The 22571-nt window shown below is 38.3% G+C and overlaps 2 protein-coding genes across 3 annotated transcripts in view; both read left to right on the top strand.

Annotated features, from left to right (window-relative positions):
- Positions 1–1979: 1979 nt before the first annotated feature.
- LOC138597269 (protein FAM133) lies at positions 1980–3751 on the top strand. Of its 2 annotated transcripts, none has more exons than XM_069668848.1 (4): positions 1980–2089; positions 2384–2460; positions 2667–2834; positions 3471–3751. In XM_069668848.1, exons 1-4 carry the CDS (start codon positions 2068–2070, stop codon positions 3474–3476), a joined length of 273 nt encoding a protein of 90 aa, XP_069524949.1. In that variant the 5' UTR covers positions 1980–2067; the 3' UTR covers positions 3477–3751. The 2 variants fall into 2 exon arrangements, with proteins under 2 accessions (XP_069524949.1, XP_069524951.1); XM_069668850.1 differs by having other exon boundaries at positions 1983–2089; positions 2384–2451.
- Positions 3752–5538: 1787 nt separating this feature from the next.
- The window catches only part of igsf11 (immunoglobulin superfamily member 11), a 143746-nt gene continuing 126713 nt past the window's right edge, over positions 5539–22571 (top strand). The window contains exon 1 of the mRNA XM_069668826.1: positions 5539–6007. Within this exon, the coding sequence (XP_069524927.1) occupies positions 5947–6007 (61 nt within the window). The 5' untranslated portion in view covers positions 5539–5946. The remainder of the gene's footprint in view (positions 6008–22571) is intronic.

Here is a 22571-nt window from a genome sequence, read left to right as displayed (position 1 = left end):
TCCTCTTGAAATGTGTTTTGTGCAGTCGTCCTAATTTGATTATAGAAGTCCTATTATCCCTTTTCAACCATTTCTCCAACAAGTGCAATACATTCCGATTAGGTGTCTTTTAACATTTAAAAGCAGTGGTTTATGATTGCATGTACATCCTCCTTGGACAAATGAAGATAAACAAGAAGTTTACCATAACACTGACCTGACCAGGGTAAATGTACATGTCAACTAAGAAAACAATGCTTAGCTTGCATCTTGCCCTCTACATCTCAGGTTTTTACACCAAGCAGGAAATAATGTAATGCTAACTGTAATTGTTTGGTTGGATTAGAGCCCACAAATTAAAGTGTAAATATTTTGTTAAGACTATAAAAATACTTACTTGAAACAATGCACTTACAATGTAATATTGGTGAACAAATATTTCAGCCTATATTTCAGCCCTCATACTCTCGATTTATAGTCTTCATCCATATTGTCAATACTCTTATATGTTTGTGGCAGTGTAAAACCACTTTAATTTACTACATCAGTTGGTAATGATATGAAATGACTGACAAGCTGTTCTAGGTTCTCTACTATCAGTTTTCATACCAATATATCCTTCATTGTAGTAGGCTACAAACTGGTCAGCATTGTATCATCATTTAAGTAGAAGTACATCCTTCTCCCCAGGCTCAGTCTAATTTGTTTATAATGTTCAGCAACAACACTATAATAGCATATTAATAATGATCTGTAATTATTGTTTAAATGGTGATCAAAATTGTGAGCCAAAAACGGAAAGTTCAGGTTCAGATGATGGGAGATTTTTGGATCCAATTGGCAGCAGCTCTAAGCCTGGTGGTAAAAGTTTAAACACTATAGTTTCCATTACATAATTAAGTTGATACACTGAACAAAAACATAAACACATCACTTTTGTTTTTGCTCCCATTTTTCATGAGCTGAACTCAAATATCTTAGACTTTTTCTATGTACACAAAAGGCCTATTTCTCTCGAATATTGTTCACAAATTTGTCTAAATCTGTGTTAGTGAGCACTTCTCCTTGCCGAGATAATCCATCCACCTCACAGGTGTGGCATATCAAGATGCTGATTAGACAGCATGATTATTGCACAGGTGTGCCATAGGCTGGCCACAATAAAAGGCCACTCTAAAATGTGCAGTTTTATCACACAGCACAACGCCACAGATGTCATAAGTTTTGAGGGAGCGTGCAATTGGCATGCTGACTGCAGGAATGTCCGCCAGACCTGTTGCCCATGAATTGAATGTTCATTTCTCTACCATAAGCAGTCTCCAAAGGCGTTTCAGAGAATTTGGCAGTACATCCTACTGGCCTCACAACCGCAGACCACGTGTAACCACACCAGCCCAGGACCTCCACATCCAGCATGTTCACCTCCAAGATCGTCTGAGACCAGCCACCCAGGCAGCTGCTGCAACAATCGGTTTGCGGTTTGTTGATTACTGTTTTGCATTTAGCAAACTATTTTAAAAATCTGCCATTGCAGCAAGATAATTTCTGCATTTTTTTTAACAACCAGATTTTTTTTGATTGAACCAGGAATGTCTTCATTCTCAATCACCAACCCCTTACTCTGTCTTCATTCAAGATCTCACCCATTTCTAGAAAAGAAAAAGTTCTGAAATCTTGACCTGAAATAATCTATGGCTGGCTTATTTTTTCACTAATTTTAAGGAAAATGGATACAGGCAATAACTGATTAATAATTTCTTAAATTAAAAATGTATGAGATGAAAAAAAAAAACAAATAAAATTATTTTAATCCAACTTCGAATTTTTTAAAACCTATTTTATACTTAACTGCACGTTCTCAAAGCATTACCACATAAATTGAAAATAAGGGGTAAATATGGATGTATGTAATCTCTTATGAAATAAATATAGCAGGTAAGAGTCTTTCCTTATGTTACCTTAAGCGAGGTTGGAGGTGGGGAGGGGCGTGGTTTAAGAGTGCTCAGTCCAGGTTTCCCTTGTGTATTAAAAGCAGCCTGCCAGTCTCTGTGATAACTTATTTGGTAAAGCGCACTAAATGGAGTCACAATGTCTTTCGACCTGTCAAACGGTAGGCTCAAATTGATGTAAATTTTATGAAGTAATAATACCTTGAATGTTATACTTGATGGTTTCTCGATGGAGTTTATTTTCAGGGGAGGTGTTTTGACTGGCAGTTAAGGCACTTTAATCCAATGTATGTGTCTGATACAAAATCCAAATGTGTAAACAAAGAAAATCACGGAAACAATGTAATTTGTGGAAATTGTAATTCTTGTTTGCAGTCACCCAAATTTGATTATGACATTTATTTTTAACTGGATCATTTACACCAGCTCACCTTGTCTGTTTTGCATGTGTTAAGCTGTGAAGGAGGATGCTGAAAAAACAGAGTTCGCTTGGCCCTGGAACAAAAATGATAAAAAGGATGAGGTGAGCATTGTATGTGTACAATCTAATAAAGATGCACTTGTAGTTCATAAGCATAGGCTTCAGTAGTGTCTATCGGGGGGAATGTGGAATGATTCATCTTGTAATATTTAGCTGTGTTTTTTTTGTGTGTTCAATTTTTACTTGATGATACATGTTGATTAGTGGACTCAAACACAATTAAGGATTTATTCAAATTAAACTTTTGTCAATATTAGGGAGACAAGGACTCTGGAAGTAAAGGCAAATGCAAGTCAAAGTCAAAGAGTGGGGAAAAGGACAAAGGGGGGAATAAGGACAAGAAGACAAAGAAGAAGGGGGAAACTTCAGGCAACTCATCATCCTCATCATCCTCATCCTCATCCTCATCTTCCAGCAGCAATGAGGTAGGCCAAATGCACCAGTAAATTTGTTGACATATTTTGCTTATTTTATGTTTGATCTATAATGACTTACTCAAATGAACTGGGATTGGCTATGTTAGATCTTCATGACCCCATCAGTGCTCAGTTTTTTGTTTATGTTCTGTAGTTTGTAGTCCTTAAAACTTTTTGATTCAAGATGTAATAAAGTGCAGCCCAACAGGTAACATACCTGTCACACCTTGTTTTTAAGGTTGGTGTAGTTATGAAGCTTACAAAAACAGGTCATACCAGCAGTGCCAGTTCTACTAAGACCTGACACACCGCACCTCCTTTTGTGTGTATTCTGTTTTCACTTAGAGCTCATTCTGATCATACTTCCATACCAGCAGATTTATTTTCAGCCAATCACTGTACAACTTCTGCTATGGTATCACCTTGAGGCACACTGCAGCTTTGCGGCTTATTCTGAGGAAATAGAGCAACATGTTAGTTACATTTGCATCCATGTTTTCCATGTTTTCCATGTAAAGCAAAAGAGAAAAGAACCAAACTCAGGGTGGGGGGTTGTTGTCAAAAGGAGCTTTGGCGTTGTAGGTGTTCTTTAATAAATCATGTATCCTTTCTGTAGTAACACTAATATCCTTTTTGTCATTTCAGGACTGATGCTTTCTGTGGGACTGGACTGCTCTGTTACTTTCTAATTAATTTGTCTCTTGACACAATGGATGTGTGTATTTGAGTGTAAAGTCATACCAACTTTTCTTCCTTCCTTTTCATGGTGTCACAGAAAGATCCTGGTGTTTTATGATCAAATATTCTGATACCTAGAAGTAAATGTTGACAACATGAAGACAATCAAACAATAGGCCCTTGCCTGCAGGACAAATTTTATCATGACGTTTTTCTTCTTCAAGTAAAGTGTGTATTCTTCACCACAAGATGGCATTGTTGTCCATTTTTTAAGTTGATCATTGTTTGAAATCCAGGGATTGGTATTAATTTGTTAAATTGTTTTTTGGACAGAAACTTATATTCTTTTTGACGGGTTGAATCCTTCTGACCTGGGTTGACCCTCAGCAGGTGTCGATGGTTGAGAGGTGGAAGTATTTTGATCCTGTAAGTAAAAGTACAATATTACATTGTAAAAATACCCTGCTAGCAGTACTTGTATATTTACAGGTTCAATTTACAATAAATTAAAATTAAGAGGTATTATTCGCTAGATGTACTTGAAGTATCAAGTAAAAGTATTCATTATAAATAATGTTCAGCAACAAATTAATATCCCAGAAACAAGTGAAGCCACTTAACATGCCCAATGTCTCAAAGAACAAGTGATGGACCATTAAAAAAGGCTCAGTTTACCTGACGTCAATATTAAAGTTCTTGTGAACTCTAGCCAGGGCTGACAGGAGAGGAGATAAGCCACATTTACCATTGAGATTCTCTTTTTAGGTCTTTTGAATCATCTATGTTTGTGCAGGTAAAACAAGAAAAATTGAGCCGTTTCAAAAGGGAATCAATGATAAATCAAGCATGCATCTTTAGTGAAGACACCCAAACCCATCCATCATGTTACATTTATTACAAGTGTTAGCCTATTATCATCAACATTTTATTTCATTTTAACTTATAAGGGATATATCAGTGGATGATTTACAAGAAATTGTTTTGATAAATTGATCTATTGTGTTACAATGTTACAATTTAATTTAGCAGACGTTTTGTCCAAAGGGACATACATAAGTGAGGTTTTATTTGATGTGTCAAAATATGTGCTTTTCTTCAGAATATCCTATGTCTTTTTACATGTTTACTTATGATGTTGTATAGGCTATTTCGTTCATTGCTTTTGCTTTTGCAATGGATTGTGTCACAAGAAAGAGCAGGTTAGGACATTAGTCTGGTGAAATTACCCACCACAGGAGGGCACGAACTCTCTCTCTCTGCCTCTCTCTCGACTGGCGTCAGCGGTCTCCCAGCAACAGTCGGGCTCGAGCTCATCTCAATCATTTCATTGCCGAGCGCCGTCAAGTCGCACAAACACACTCAGACCAGAAAGGAACAGGCGGATTTTACCTGGAAAATAACAGCACGTAGAGTTCAGACGAGTTATTTGGTTCCCTTTAACGTCGATTTATACTTTGGCTTTTCCTTGCTGGCTATCGCCTACTGCATAATGTTAGCCTACCCATTGTACTGGGGAGTGTTGAAACCTGGATTGGAGTATTTACATTTTAAACTGACACGTTTAGCCTATCAGATATTCAACACTTTAATACGTATACAAATATTTCACTTTTTGAATATTCTTCTGACGTTATTTTCTTTACTCCTAATATTGAGGAATGGCATTGTGAGTTCAGGGAGCACACAAGGTTTGGGAGATTGTAGGCTAGTTCAACTTCGACTGACGGGTTGTTGTCGTTTAGCCAGGGCATTAAAATTGTGTTGTCAAAACTTTAAAACTAGCTCCTTAAAGTACCTTTCCTCCTTAAATGTTTATTTACAGTGACATTTCATAAATTATAGGTAGCATACCCCGACCTGCTTCTCGGATGTTTTATTTTGAAAGATATAAATCGGAAGTCGTTCATTTGCAATGCTATTTAATTTTCTCCCAGGTCAGTTCCTCTGCAGCAGAACAGAAGAGAAACCATGAAGCGCAACAAGACGCGTTAAACAAACCCACCACGCGGACGGGAAAGATGCCAGTATATTTTAAGTTTGAAAGTCACTTTTAGCGACGGTGGGATTTCTTTTTTTTCGTTCATTCGCAAGTGGATATTGAGTTATTCCAAGCTTGCGTAAATTGATTTGAGCGGTCTAGGAAAATAGGAAGAGACCGACAGCTACCAAAGAACGGGAGGGAAGGAGGAGTAAAAAAGATCCCAAAGCAGAAACGAGCGTAGGTTTGATACAAATGCTCTATGCGCTATTTTTTCCACAACACTCTTGAGAAATAACGTTGTATTGGCCAAATGTCGATAGTGCGCGATGCATAATACCCGGACTACTTTCATGTCTCATGCCTTTAGAGGGAACAGTTACTTTTCTTCAAGGGACCTGTGAGCTGATATTTCACAAAGAAGAGGTACTGGGATAAAACTCAGTGCATGAACATTTACGAACCATGGTGAAGTTTCATAATTCAGACCTATGGATAGCCTGGATGGCCATTTTCTTCATCGAGGGTAAGTTGGGCTCTGTGACACTTGGAAACTTGTGTATCTATATCAAGCACAATCCACCTTGTACACATACAATGCGTTCCCACTACTACTACTTGTACTACTAATGATAATATTAGTAATAACAGTAATATTAATAAACCATTCTATGTTATATGGTCAATATTTCCAATGGCTCAAATATTTCAAATATTTATCACATGTACTAATAATTTACAATCCGTCTGCATCAATTCTGCAAAAACAGATGTATCTGGAATTAAATTGTGCCACGGGTTCAATCTCTAGTCCCAAACAGTACCCCCTCCCTTTAATACTGTATGTTTGGATCAAGCAGACAAATCCCTGACATTACAACAAAAACTAAAGCACTGATTTAGGATGACTTTTTCCCAAAGGCACCATGTTAAGTTACCCTATAAATACTTTTGAATTTGCATGTTTTAATGGTCTCTACCTTGCCTGATTTGACCAACAATAAGGTATAAAAATAACTGCTTTACTAAAACCATGGATTCTCCATGGATTTAGTGTGTCAGTGTTTTGAAATGGATACAGACGAAGAGTACTTTTGTAACTATCACAGTGATCGGGCAGCAAAGGAACGCAGGCAACCCCAAAGGAAAATCACTGCATTGTCCCATAATTCTCATATGGAGAACTGTGTGCATGTGTGTTGCAGTTAATAGAAACGGCCGTCCAAGCACTTAGTAGAGTAGTGTTATTAGAAATTCAACAATATGGAGTGCATGCAGCTGCAGTGAGTTTGTTGACCTTTTAGAACAATATGATATCCTTTGAATATTAGAGATGAGAATTCACATTTGTCTGTGGTATATTTAAAGTAAGTTTTTATATGCTAAGATGTATTCTGTTTTTCAGAGGTAGCATTCAGAGATATAATTCATAATTGACAAAATAACTGTCATTTATAACCTGTAATTTTTTACAATGTGTCAGAGACAAAGCAAAGCAGAGCAGAAAATACCAAGTCCCAATAGAGCCTTATGCCAGAACACAAAACACATTTCCACTCAGCCATGCGACCCTCACACACCACCTTACATGACACTTTTGACAGAACAATTGTGAGAAATTGTCCTGATTGCCCAGGTGTTTCACTCCATTCCATTGCAGTCCTGTCAGCTTTTTTAAGATTTACACACACACACACACACACACACACACACACACACACACACGCATAAAGGCCATTCTTAATTTCTCTCCCCAAGTCCATCCAATACAAAAACTTCAGCCATTGTAATGAGTGAAGGTTCAAGTCTGCTGTTTACTTATTAAGTAATAAGTAGGAAAGAAATGCTTAGCCTAAGAGAGCTCAGCTGTTCTGTTTAGTGGCCAACTTGCTCTGAGAGAACTGCATTTACTTGACAGTTTTTCCTCTTTCCTTTTGTGTCTTGGTTGGGAGTCAGTGTTTCTATAAATACATTTTGATGATGCAAAGTCAGTATCTATTGTGGTTGCTTGTTTTGTCTGTGTGAACTGACCTCACACTTGTCACTGGATTTGATCTGATGTGTTACTTCTTACATGTCACACTTGCCACTGGATTTGATCTGATCTGATAATTAAATTAATGGACACTGGATTGTTTTGGGTAGTTAGGCAAAGAGATCTGAATAATTTAATTTCATCTTGAGTGTGCCTGGCTTTTTCCCTCCATTTCCGGCCAAAAGGGTCTTTTTAGCTTGAACTTAATGAACACAGCATAATGTATATGTAGCTATGGACATACACTAAAAAGTTAAAAAGAAGTGAACAAAGTTAAGTTTTGCAAATATGAAAAACAGAAAGAGCAACTACAAAAGGAGGAAATCAAATTCATAAGTGACAGGGACATGGTTAGTTAGAGAATAGTCCTTCTCAGCCATCTACCCATGCATTTTGTATCTGTTCTTCTCAAATAAGAAAAGACATTTTACAGCAACACAGTTAAGAAAAGTTGGGTTGTATGGGTTATGTCTGCAGTGCCCAAAAACTTTCGATAAAAGTGTTTAAAAGTTAGAAGAAAAAACAGGAGGGGCTTTATGCTGATAAACTGATTGGTTCAGCTGTTGTCACAACATAACCCCCCTGGCAACACCAACACAGAGCTGCTTTGTCCACAATGCCCCGATTTAACAATTCACCCAGAACAACCCTCAGGGGTGTTGCAGGGACCGATATGGAGATCCAATCAATATAAAAAAATAATTTCAAGTGGAGGTAGTGACTCTGAACTTTTATACTACTTTTGTTTTTGTTTTTTTGTTTCTGTATAAGCTTATAGAACATTTCACATTTGAATACGCTGAAATGTTTGGATTAGCCTCCAGACTTCCAATGTCCTGTAAGTCTGAAATGAACTGTCCAGTGGACTAGGAGCACTTGAGCATGAAAAACAAACAAAAACAAAAAAAAGACAAAATGGAGTGTTTGTTAAGCTCATTAACATTCAGGGCATTCATGTTTACATCAAAGCTGTATTTAGACCACTTCTCTTCCTCTTTCTCTGTGGGCCTGTTGCTGTGGGCAAAGTAATGGAATTACATAGCAAGCCTGGTCTGTTTGTTGTTTAATGGTCTCCTTTGCTTAGTTTGATGATTCTGTATTTAAGTCAACTGAGTCAGATATGATGCCATTCAGTTGCTCTATATTTATAGTTGAAGTAGGATGGTTTTGACACTTTGTAGGCCAGAAGACATCAGTGTCATCGCAAAACTTGGCTTAATTTGGTGGAAAACCAGCTTAAAAACCTACACTAAATCTTATAATGTATAGAAGGTTCTATAATTATCGGTAAATCAACCAAACCATATTTGGTTGCTGCTTTGTTAGGTTCAGCGATTGTTTTTTTTCAACAAACACTTTTAGGTTGACAAAGAATGTAAGATGAGAAAGAATAGCGACAAGAGCTTTTCCAGTAACCTACTGTTGATTTTTCAAACTACAGGTGAGTGCCATTTTTTAAAAAGTGTAATTCAGCCCTGATCCTATTAAACCATGTCTCTTAGTCTTAAAGTCCTACTGATACAGCATTGTTATGTTAAAAAAAAAAAAAATCCTGTCTGTGTCAGTTTTATCCGATAGGTTGCCCCCCCCCCCCCCCCCCCCCCTTTTCCCCCCTGCTGTGAAAAAGGAGCAGCTGGAACAAGAGTGTTGGACAGATGGAACTTTCCACCTCGATTATTTTTCTCTCTAAAAATAGCCTCTCAAAAAATTAAAAGACCTCTGGGACTGCTTGGAAAGTGCACGTGTTAGTGCGCGTATGCTTATGTATGAGTGATCAACAGAGGCACAGAGAACTTCAGATGATGGGGTCCACAGTTGATGGCAGCAGCAACCATCCTGGGAGTGTGAATGAATAAATGATGGGCAGATATTTGGAGAAGAGCGAGCGCAGCATTCCCCCACTCCCACAGTCTCTTAAGCACACACTGAACACAAGAGTCCACAGCCTGCTCTGTTACACAGCAGTCGGCCAAGCATCTGGGGCAAACATCTGATGTGGTCAGTTCACAGAGTTTTGGGGGTTTGGGGTTCTGAGGTTTTGGGGTTGGTTGTACCTTAAATCAAAGTGGTAACTGAGGGAATCATGAGTAAATCATGAGCATGTAAGGAGCATGATGATGTTGCTGTGTTGTAGTAACCAGTTTTATCCCAGCATGCATGATCCACCAGATCATTGCCATGAGCTGCAAGATAACCTTTTTATGGACTAGGAGAGTAAATTGCACTATTGTGAAAGCCTTTGTGGTTTTGCAAAGTCACCTCCTGCAAGTACCTCAAGGATGAAACAATTATCAATACAAAAATGAAATGACAAGACCATAAATCCCAATACACATCCATTAAGTGTATACAACAGTTTCTCAGTCTGTAACATACTGTTACAGTTTGTACCATTTGGAGAAAACCATCAGTCCTTTAGAGTGTGCGTGCAAAAAAGCCCTGGGCTTATACATATTTCAAACGGATGTCTACCTCATGTCAGGGCACCCTGAAGATCTTCTCCTTGAAATGAACTGTTATGCTTCCTCTAGCACTTGAGATTTGACAGGACCTTTGCTGACAGGACTCCCCCATCACATCAGTAACTCAAGAGATATCTGGGAAGCAGGGTTTCCCACAGGATTTTGTGAGACTACGGGGGGTGGAGTCTGAACCCTCTAGAGTGTTATACATTGTTACATTGTTACAATGTTATACATTTTAAAGTTAAAAGGATCAATCTGGTGCACTTTGAGAAAGAGAGAAGAAATTGCAAGAAATGTAAACAAATTGGTTGTATGGATATGAATGGTGATGACATAGCAATTATTTGCACCTCTGCAGGTCAGCGTCAGTTCACTCTGCGCTTTGATGAAGAGCTGCAATAATGTGATATTAGACAGATTTTGTTGTAGATTAGTGATGGAAAACGAGAAAATGGCCATTACTTTTTTTGCACCAAGCAACAATAGAAGTAGAAGCTCTACTTGTTTCAGTTAATTTGCCTCACAATCGCACATCCAGCAATGTGACTATTGCGTAAGTGATAAAATATTTTCAGTTCATTATGTAATGGCAAATTAGACTTTGGTGGGCCAGTCTAGGAATTTAATGGGAAATACTGGGGACGTGTTGATTTAACATTAAGGAAGCTATTAAATGGTCTTGGTGGATGTCGTATGTCTTAGGGGCAGCTGTGGCTCAGTGATAGAATCGGTCAATCGGAAGGTCGGCGGTTCGATCCCCAGCTCCCTCAGGCTACATGTCGAAGTGTCCTTGGGCAAGACACTGAAGCCCAAATTGCTCCTGGTGCCATAGTCAACGGGTATGAATGTGATATTGCGTCATATGTGAATTGACAGTTGGGCACTTTACGTAGCAGCCTCTGCCATCAGTGTTCGTATGTGTGTGTTAATGGGTGAAAGTGACATGTCGTGTAAAAGCAGCTTTGAGTGGTCGCAAAGACTAGAAGCGCTATATAAGTACAGTCCATTTACCATCAAAGTTTTAAGTAATTAAAAAAACCCTCCTACCCCAATCACTTCCTTGTATTTGTAATGGGTTGTGGTTCTCAATCAGTCAATGCCAGAGGGTCGTTAAGTGGATCTCTTGTATCACCAAGTTGCTAAGTTTATCATTGTAAATCTTTAAGAGCTTAAATCAATGGCGAATGAAATGTGCGTGTCCCACAAATGTGTGTTCTAAATGGCACGGTTTGTGTGTGTTTGTGAGTCTGTGTGTCAGTGTTCCCTTGAATAAATACATCACAGTTGATCCCAGAGGATCAAGGTTTACCCCGGACTGTAATGACGACTATGGTTTGATCAACCAATCACAAATCTGCAGGTTCCAGATTCTCTTCTTCGTTTATTTGGTAGATTTACATTTTCCTGTGAGCTCAGTGTTAATATGACAGGAAACTCACTTCAGTCTTTTCAGTTTTTAACTTTGGTGCATAAGGTGCAAAATGCTTTTTCATTTTTTCAGCCAAACCTTAAAATAATGAACATAAGCTTAAGCTATCTGCTCCAAGCATTTAATGACAAAAGGGTTTTGTGTGACCTGCATTGACACCAGACTTAGAGGAAGGATGCAGATCCAGCTGGGTTTTATGTCATAGTTTCCTGACAAAGTGCTGAAAAAAGGACTATATATATATATAGGTTTTGTCAACTGTTCCCCCAGGAGTACTGTGGCGTTGCACCACTAATTTGAAATTGATTGGTAATTGATCCACACAAGAACTAATTGACCTCACAGCACTTCCTGAACCCAGTGACTGAACAGGCTGGTGACACAGTGAGAGATATTGCAAATTCTTTGACATCCTTTGAGTGCATGCTGGTCCATCGAGTTGTCTTATTATCTTATTATTATTATTATTATTATTATTTTTATTTATACAGGATAAATATAAAGTTATCATTGTGGATAACTGGAAATACAGTATTTCCTCTGTGTAACTGGAAACTTCTGAATTAAATGTTATCCTTTTGAGAGCAGCACATTAGTTAGTCGAAACCTTTACTTGTGGTCAGGGTGAGCTGACCAACAAAGCTGGAAACTGTCTGCTTGAAACCTTGACACCCACACTGGCTAGTGGAGTTGAAATGGAGACTACTGCAAAAAGAGGAGAAAAGAGGGGAACAACGTGAAAATGGGGACAGATTCTCCTGCATAAAATATGCCCAGGGCTTTTCACAGCCATAGGTAATTCATAAACTAGCTGTTCGGAAAAAAACACTGTATTATTTGTGCCTTTGCTCTTTTAATCTTGTTCAATGTCTCTGCTCTAAAAATCTATTTACAAGAATCACATTTCCAAAGGCAGCAGGTTAGAGTTTTGGCTTCATGTAATCTGTTAATTTTGGTCATTGCATTTACCAAGGGAACTGCTTACTTCTGAGAATATAACAACATAGCTGAAGCACACAGTATATGATCTAAAAAAAAGAATGCATCTTTGTGTTTCACAATCTAATTAGAAATATGACACTGTCCAAGTGTCCATTTTTAACATTAGCACTTAGACCAACTATGTCATATATTTTCTCAGTTTCAGAAGAAAATTGGTCAGTGGAGGAGGTTTGCTTCATCACAACAGCCTTTCTTTCAGGCCCTCACTGGAAAAAGCAACTGCTTGTGGGTTTTTTTTTTGCCATTGTACTGTGATGTAGCAGTGTGCAATGCTATCATAACAGACTAGAAGGCTAGTTACAATAATATAATATATGACCGGTTGTAATAAACTGAAATTTACTACTACCTTAGAAATGGAATGTCTGGACGATAGAAAAAACACAGAAAGTTCAAACAAAGCCTACTGTAGAGTGTGTACTGCTAACCTCAAAACGCAAGCTTATTTGGACAACTGCAGTTTTCTGTAGTTTCATAATAAGTTGGTCTTTTGTACAGATCCCGAGAGCCATGCTCTCTACATTCTGTTTCTCTTTTGCTTCCTCTCTTTTTTAAGTGTCCTTATTTAAAACACAGGTCAAAATTCTCTGGCTGTCATTATCATGACCTATATTCTTCCACATTTCTATTTATCTTCCTTATAGCCTTGGATTTGTTTGTAATCTTTTGCTTCATTTTTACTATTTTACAAATTTCCTTTACTTTTGCAGTTTTCCCTTTTTCACTTGGTATTTCACTCTGTGTCTCTCTTTTACACACACTTATTTTTTCTCTCTCTCTGCACTTTTTTCTGTGTCCTCCCACACACTCGACACACAAATTACTCTCCAGGGAAGAGGATGAAACAGAAAAGTGGTCCCCACTTGTTCTGTCCTTGCATACCACAAATGAGCATGTCAAATGTGATGCATGTGACAGCCAAGAAGAATTGCATGTTAAGGCAAAGAGAGAGAGTGAGATAGAGAGAGAGACAGAGGGAGAGTGTGAGGGTGAAGAGAGAGAGTCTGAAAGAGATCCCATCTGCGCCTTTTAACCGCAGACCTACTTTTGTAATTCATTAGGGCTGCACAATAGATCACAATTTCTCATCATTGTGGTATACACAGGTGCATATTGCAAAAACTGCCTTCATCACATTGAAGGGAAAATCTATTTTGTTTAAATTTACCATGCATTCACACTCAGCCTTTAAATATTTGGCCAATCAGATGAACCCCAAGTTAGCCATCAGCTACCCTCAGATTAGTCAATGTTAATTTTGTGGCAAATGTGAGGCCAGCTGAAGAGAAAGGAAGATGTGGTTGATTAAGACCTAGTGGTACAAAACAGCAGCACTTCTGCTGTTTGGAATTTTCGTGGATTCAAGAGTGACATTTGCTATAAACACAGGTACTGTGTAGGGCTGTGTGATTAATCGTATTAGAAACACCTGTGAATATAATGCAGCTCACTACAGCCCCACCACCAATTATGACCTTGACGTTGAAATATCATTGGATTAACACCTCTATAACAGCTTAGAAAACAGCCTGTACATTACAGGCAACATAAAAGCAAATCTTATGGCTGAGCTGGTGTATTGGATTACATTAGATTTGTCAGGTGTGCCTAATGACCGGTGACCACTTCATATATATATATATGTATATATATTTATGTATATATATGTATGTATATATATATCTGTATATGTTAGGCAGCAAGTGAACATTTTGACCTCAAAGTTGATGTGTTGGAAGCAGGAAAAATCGGCCAGCGTAAGGATGTGAGCGTCTTTGACATTGGCCACATTGTGATGGCTCGACAACTGGGTCAGAGCATCTCCAAAACTGCAGCTCTTGTGGGGTGTTCCTGGTCTACAGTGGTCAGTACCTACCAAAAGTAGTCCGAGGAAGGAAAACTGGCGAACCGGCGAGAGGGTCATTGGCTTAGGGTCAGTGGATTATCTTTGGCCGCAATTTGACGCCATATTGGCCGACCTTTTTTCATGAAGTCCATTTTCTGACATGGAGACATAGTATAGATGTAGTATTAATGACATTTTTTTAAAATATATTTTTATGATTTTAGGCCAGCAGAGAAGGCCTTGCTGGCTCTGGCAGCCCAGCATTGGTTTTAAGGGATTTATAAATAGTTTATATAGTTGTCAGTCAGATTGAACCAGTGACACTTTCAACATAGAAATTTATTTTAGATTAAAAAACACAATTAAGAAGTACATCATTAATATTAAAATGAAACAAAAGGAAAGTGCATGTTTAGTTTCTCATTTGAGAAAAAAATCAGACACCAAAAAAGATAAATTTGTTTATATATTGTTCTGTTGCACAAAATCACTTGTATTGCATTAATTGGATTGAATACCGTTAAATCTGCATCTATATACCGTAAATGGAGACCTTGTGTCTCACTTCATTTTAAACCATATTTGTAAAAAGCAGTAAAAACACTGCCTAACACCTGTCCATTAAATGCTGACGTGGTTTTTTCAGACAGGGACCCCCAATTACTGAAATAAAAATAATTTCAGATTTTTCCCAGTAGACTTTTTTCTCCTTCCTGTAAAAAACATGTAATTTTTTCTGCAAAATAGGGAAGACTTAATGTGTTGTCTGTTGTGGATTGTTCATTATTTTTGAGGGACTCTTGGAAATGATCTACAGATCTTAGATACATTATGGAGCTAATTGTTCGTTTCCCTTTATCTTGTCCTATTTGTGTCTTTTCTGTGGTCATTTAATATTTCTTTAATGTTGAAACTTAAAATATTTTACAATAATCAGTTGAGTTTGAGGACCCTTTTCTCTTAAACATGTTCTGGGCATACTTTCAACTTTAATTCTTAAATGAAACTGAGGATGAGTGTACTGATTTTACATCCTATGAGATCTACTTTTCTTGTTGACCGCTTAGTCCAATAACAATATAAGGGCATGGATACAATGGACACCATATGCTGCTATGCCCCCTCAACCTATAATCCATGCCTCTACTTTCTTATCTGGTTGCCCTCACTGACAGACTGACTGGTGGTGGGGGCAGGGAAACACTCTCCAGTACAAGGCACACTGCTTTGTATTTGTAATGTGCTCAGTAGGCAAATCCACTCAGGTCTCAATAGTTTTGCCAGAACGTGTAAGGCCAAATTCACCACCACGCACTCAAACAAAAATGCATGTTAAGGCTTGGATGTACCATTCCACCCACACAGTGTGGATTTGAGGACTTAACTGATATTTCCAGATAGTAGTATCATCACATAGCCCACTGACACAATATATTTGTGTGTGTGTGTGTGTGTGTGTGTGTGTGTGTGTGTGTTTGTGTCATATCTGTCCATTATCCCACAAAAATCCTTTAAGCACATTGCAGCTACTGAAGCAGTTTAAATATCCCCAACACAATAATATTATGTTAGTACACGCATGCTTGTCGCACATGACATTCAGGAAACCTGCTTGGACAATTAGTGACTTTGTTATGCTTGAATATAAAGTAAACTTTTATAATTGAAGCTACACACTTCAGGTTAAATCAAGCCATTCCAGGACCAGACAGAGAAATAAGGAGCATACATGCAATTAATAATGTCATGTTGGCTAACAGCTAATACAGCTTTTTTTGTTTTTGTTTTTTACAGTCAATTGGTATAAAGCATTCAAAACCCTTATCTATGTTATATGTATCTCTAAAATGACAGTTGCATAATGAATAGCAATTTGTCTATAATGTCTATTTCAGTAACTAATGTGGTTGAAAACTTGTGTGTATGGTGTTAATCACACTATAAATTACATAAGGTTTACCTACTCAGCTAATATTAAAGTTGGACATGACTGATTCACTTTTGTATTAGCATAAAGTCAAAGAGAAAAAGATACTGTATGTATGCTATATGGTTGTTAGCACCATTTACCCCTTTTTTATTTGTTTGCATTGTAATATTCCAAACACATAAACTAACATTAATGCTTTAATAGGACCAAGAATGTCATAACTTGCCTCCTCTGATGAGCTGTGGCTGCTGATCCATGCAGCTTGACGGCTAAGAGGTGATTTGTGAATATGGAACAATGTGTAAACTATTGAGCCAAATCATCTGCTAAAACAAGCTTTGGTACAGATTACGTCTGTCATTTGGTCTGTGACCCTGGTTTATAGATTATGTTTTGGCTTTATTTGATCAGTTCAGTGACACACCAGCAGGAAACACACTGACAAAGGTTGCACATAGACAAGCCATGTTGATATTATTCACCACATAAAGTACTATTTGTACTTATTTATTGTTTTTCATTTTCCATTTTCACATGTAATTGACACTTTCATTCATATGAATAGACAAACGCATACTTATAGCAGACATGTTTGACTCATACATCTGTATAGACAGAAAGTGAGAGTGATAATGCAGCAACAAAATAGCAGCCTTGGACTAGGCTCTAGGAAGCTGAATATATAATACTCTTAATCAAAATAAAAGAAGAATGCATCTTTCCAAAAATAAAGAATTGACTGGATTCTATTTTCAGAGGTAAAAGCAGAAATAAAAATATACAGTAGCTTGGTTGGAAATGCTCTGCTGCCTTCTAATTTACTCTTGATTGTTGTTTCTAGTTGGCCGGCCAGCGCTATGTAATCAAAGAAACATAAAGAACAATAAGTTTAGATAAATATTACAACGTGAGCTTGTTTAGTTTTTAGTTTATTGCTAGACAAAACACAGAACAACATATTGTAGCGTTGTGGGGTAGTTAGATGGGTGGAGGAAGAAAAAGGAAGAGGCGATGTGCGTTGCTAGCTCAACAGAGCCCAGATTTATTTCCTTGCTGCAGTAACAGCTAACCCGAGTTTGAGGTGTCACCGGAAAAACAACAAACAGGTTGACTAACTGTTTTTCTCACTTAGATTTTGCTCGCTCAACGTGCATCTTCCCCTCCCCAGAACATTGAACTCCCCTTAAAAGCAGCTTTATCACAATAACTCCCTCTTGCCTTCCCCGGAATACTTCTCAGCAAATTACCCACTTCGGAGGACACCTCGCTCAATAAACAACTGCAAAACAAAACAGGAACTTATAGCCAGCGTTACAATAGGATAGACAAAATCAGTGAGTACAGGCCGATTTACAAAACAACATTTCAACAAAACAGGATTACTGGATGTGTGTGTCTCTGTGTGTGTATGTGTGTTTTTAGGAAGGATGAGCTTGTTCACATTTAATATTATATCTTTTGTTAGAATGCCATCAGATTCATCAAAGCTATAGCAGTTTTTCCAGGAGTCTGGCAGATTTTGGAATGTTTGGCAAAGCTGTCAAAACTGCAGTCACAATTAATGGATAGAATTTGCAACTTAACCAACAGGCACCATTTAAATAGAAAAGCTTTTTAAGATAATGATTAATTATGAACAGGGAATAAACCATTTAAGTAAAAAAAAATATTTAAGAGACAGTCAAGACAATTTGGAATTGTGCCCTGCAAAGAAATGGAGAGAGAGACGCACACACGTTTATTGTGTTGAAGACTTGCAAACGGTGGACATTTTTAATCGTTGCCATGCTAATACCGGGTTCAACCCAGCAAGCAATTTTGCTGCTAATAGAAGGCTAATAGCCATCAATACGTTGACCTGGCATCTGGGCTAAAACACAGCAAAATTTGGGCTGTCAGTGAAAATTCAGTAGACGTCTATTTAAAGACATTTGTGTTTGGACCAGATTTCACCTGCTTCTGCCACAAGATTAATCACACATTCACACACATTAACAGCAATTTTCAAGTCTCATAGTGGCTAAAATGATTACTATATCACTGAGTGCATCACAGTCACCAACAGTTTTTTTTTTGTGCAAAACTGGGTTGATCGGGATTTTGTACCCACATCAGCTGCACTCAAGCCAAGCTCTCAACTCTGTCAGCTACAGAGTTCTCATATAAATTATAATAATAAACTTTTTTTATAGAGCACTTTTCTTAACAAGGTTACAAAGTGCTTGACAGAAGATACAAAGAAAAGCAAATCACGTGTCCGTTAGGTATTAATGAGCTACGTCACGTCTGCTCCCTTTACAATGTCTCTGAAACTTCTTATTACCTTAACACAGCCCATAATGCGCTGTGTTTACGATTTTTGAATAAAAATTAAAAATAAAATGCCGCTACAATCGTCACCCTTTCATTGCTTAAATGAACAAATGAACAAAATGATTAAACAAAAATGTGTTTCAGACACGTTGATGTCGTAACCGTATTTTAGCCGGTGGAAAAAAGGTTGAAATTAGGTCTCAGATGTTCAGAACTGATTTTATTCTGTTTTCAACCAAATTTCAATGTTAAAATCCCAGTTGGTGGTCACTGAGTATTAGACATCTAATCCATCTACAAATGCTATTTCGCCTGATGGTCTAATTCAGAGCTAAATACATACACCATGTCAAAGAAATGAAACTAAAAACCTTGTAATCACTGTTGACTTTTCTTACATGATGGGATATCATACATCTTGCAAGCTGTGTAAGCAAAAACTAACTAATATGGGCTACACATACTGTAGCTTGCTGGGAATAAGGTCGCGATCTGACCGCATTTCTCCACACAGTTAGGCAAAGTATAAACTACATCTCCACATGCTGAGTGACATGAGCAGGAACTGTAACCTGCGATGAGTTTATAACAACAGAGCGTGGGGAGGACACAGACAGTTTAATCAGGCAGATCTTTCTGTCTGTCTCACTGTTAACAGAGACTCCAGTCTGCTGTGTAGTTCATTTATTTCACTGATAAACCACAGAGCTGTAGAGGAGTATCAGGCTTCATGATCAAACTAAGTTTTATATCATGTTAGTCCGTGATCACCTGCTCCCTCCCTCCCTTTGTGCCTGTGCTTTTACCCTCTCAGAGCTGCAAGTCTGCATTACAGTTTTTATTTGGCTATAAGATTTTATATTGGCGTAGGAACCATGACACCCACTTTTTAAAACTATTGGTTCGGACCCACACACTTTTAGCATTGTGTTTAATGTTCTTTTGAGAGCATTCTGTCATTCGAATCCATTCCACTTGCTCATTGAGAGTATTCCCATATAAGTACGATCCATTCCACGTTTTAACTGCTATCTTTTACCCAGGCAGCTCTAAGGGCTCTCAGCTGCATAGTGCACCCAGACATGCACACGGGACAGCCAACGCTAATGTTTTGATCAGTTGAATCCATTTCGCCTGCTCATTGGGAGATTTCCCATTGCTGCTGTTAGTAATCAGTTAACTCCAGTAACAGCAGAGACTTGTAATCAATGAACCAGACGCTCCCTATTGTGACAAATAAATGCCTGGTTGGCCCAACAATGTTAGCATGATGCTGATTTGTGTCACTTGTGATAATTAACGTTAGCTCTGAAAAAAGAGCTGGCTGTCACAGTTCATTGTTCGCAAAATGTTGAGGACCCAGATGCAGACTTAGAGATAATATCAAAACACCAAAATAAAAATTAACAACATAACTAAACTAGAATAGCTCATGACACTGGCTGGCTTATCATCAGTGGAAAAAAATATAATACTTAACTGTCCACTAAATAAAACTCCACCACCCCTCGTGACATCTAGACATTTGAGACTGAGTCAGAATGCAGGGAGAGTGTAGAGAGTATTATTTCTGAGGTGAGTGATGAAAGGGATTTGACAGTTTTGAGTAATTTGTGATGCAGGCTCTCTTGTCAGAATGTTATGTAAATCCATGGGGATATTAAAGCTGTAGTAGGTAACATTATTAAAACTTGCTTTTTGTCATAGTTGCTCAAACTGTCACTTTAAACATGCAGTAGTACATGAGAGAGATAATCTGTAAAAAAAAAAATCATGTTCCTCTGGCTCCTCCTACTGCTCCTAATGGCATTTTTAAGAATCCAATGCTCCCGAAATACACAACCAATCAGAGCCGAGCAGCTGTAGGTGTGTGGAGAAAAAGGGTTATCTGCGCGGCGTCATGTAAGTGCTATGGTAGGTTGGATATCTAAATCATTTGTCTCTGTTTAGGCTGCATAACCAAAGTGCGGTCTTACATCTACTTTTATTTTTCTACCCTGCTCTTCTGAAGTAATGCCGGCAGTGACGGATGCAGGGAAAAAACCAGCCTGCTATCGTTACAGCAACATCTACAGGAGCGGAGGTCGTTATGATCACAGGAATTTGAGAGAAATATGAGTACGCCCTATTCCACATAACGCCAAACAATCCAATTAGCCAATATATAGTGAATTTGGGTAATTTACCCACCGACTCTCAAGATCACCGGAAACAATCAAAAAAGAAACATTAATGTCAAATTACAGTTCACAGTCATTGCTTCATAGTGATGCCATGTCAGTACAGATGATATAGAATTACACTATTTAATATGGATAGGGAAAAGGGACAAGCTCATTTACAGAGAGCAGGACAGAGGGTATCCACAGGGGGACCTATGAGGTGGTCTCAGTCTCCCCAAAAAAAAAATCTCATAATCAATGGCAGAATATCATGTGATCTATCTTCTCTGGCCAGTAATCTCTTGACATTTTCCATTTATTAAAGCTGTGAGATAAAACGCAGGATTTTAACGATGACATGAGATGATCAATGACTCCATTGTACTCTGCTGGAGGGTGCATTAATAACATGGAACATTGTCCTGTTCAAGAACGAGTTACTGTATTTAGAGGATGATTTCACTATTGTAATTTGGGCCTCTGATGACCAGAGATGGATGTGTGGCTCTGGCTTATTTTCTGCATCATAATTTCGCAGTCTTGAGCTATGTAATGCTTTAAAATTGGAAGTGAGACTGAAAGAGAGAGAGAAACAGACAGCTGTAGCCTGTCTTTATTACTGAACCACTTGGTGATGAGAGAGATGTGCTAATGTGCTTTTCATAATGAGACACTGATAGTGTTTCAAGACTGGCTATCAAAGCATCAAAGACATGGAGAAAATTGGGGTGGTAAAAGGTAAAAGCAAAATTCTGAAGGAACATGAGTGGGAGCGTGATTGAAGACGTGTAGTGTGTATTGAGAGCTACTGTATATTGAAGCCCAAGTTCTCTGTTGTAACTATGGATTTCCTTCTGCTCAAAAAAAGGCCACACCACGATCTGGAAATGTAGAAAGTAAATACTGAAGAGGATTTTTTAAGCTACTTTTGAGTTGAAAGCCCAGTGTATCTCATGCAGATGCTTAAGGGCCCGATCAGACAGGACGCGTTTTAGCAGCTGGGGGCGGCTTTTTTTTCATTGTTTTCAATGAGAGGAACGCTTTTTGCGCGCTGCTTGTGCTTTGCAGAGCGCCTCGCTTTTTTCCGCTCTGTGCGCCTCGCGTTTTTGAGGAAACGCTCTGAGCGCCTCGAGTTGAAAAAACTTCAACTCAAAGCAGAAAAGCGCCCGACGTCATGGGCGTTTTTTCTCATTGTCCAATCGGATGAAAGGAGAGGCAAGCCTTCTGTCAGTTTACAATGTAATGGTTAGGTTAATGACAGCTAATGATTCGGTTGCCTTAACAACAGTAGGAAAAAAAAGCCGCCCCCAGCTGCTAAAAAGCGCTGTCGGATCGGGTGTTTACTTCCACAAAAAAGGCAGTGCAGTGCGCCTCGCGTTTTACAGCCTGCAAAGCGCGTTCTGTCTGATCGGGCCCTAAGGGTACCTTCAGAGAGGTCTTGGGCTGTTTCAAAGATTAGACATTTGAGGACTGGTGAGTGAGAACTGGTTGGAATTTTGATATACGGTTGTCCAGCTGTGTGATATGACAATAAATAATTGTATGATTTGTATGATTTATTGTATGGCACATTTGTTGTGGTATAAAGAGCAATGACATGCAGCACTTAGAGATACAGAAAAAGCTTCCGGACCGTAAAGGCACTGCCTATGACTGACCTTATGAAGTACGGAACAATAGCCAAGGTGATGTCCATAATCTAAAAAAAATGCTCTCATTGTAAACCTAGACTTAATGGACGTTGCCAATGCGACATGGTTTGTCGACTGCCTTTTGAAGCCTTGAGTTTGTTATTTAGCCTCCATCATGTTGGTTTTATGGAGCCAAAAGTTCCCATATCTGGACAGGAGGGTGGCACTGAAGGGAAGCAAATGGTTGGCAAATGCCAAGTTATCAAAGCTTCGTTAG

This window comes from Semicossyphus pulcher, unplaced genomic scaffold (genome assembly GCF_022749685.1).
Source record: "Semicossyphus pulcher isolate SPU_LCO1_2020_fin unplaced genomic scaffold, fSemPul1.0.p SCAF_19, whole genome shotgun sequence".
In the NCBI taxonomy this organism is placed as follows: Eukaryota; Metazoa; Chordata; class Actinopteri; order Labriformes; family Labridae; genus Semicossyphus; species Semicossyphus pulcher.
This window is presented reverse-complemented; position numbering and strand designations above follow the sequence as displayed.

Excerpts from the sequence above, each read along its gene's own strand:
- LOC138597269 (XM_069668848.1), top strand. The coding sequence starts at position 2,068 with ATGTCTTTCGACCTGTCAAACG. Across the intron at positions 2,090-2,383 it reads GTCTTTCGACCTGTCAAACG|CTGTGAAGGAGGATGCTGAA; the intron begins GTAGGCTCAAAT and ends GCATGTGTTAAG. Across the intron at positions 2,461-2,666 it reads AAAAGGATGAGGTGAGCATT|GGAGACAAGGACTCTGGAAG; the intron begins GTATGTGTACAA and ends TGTCAATATTAG.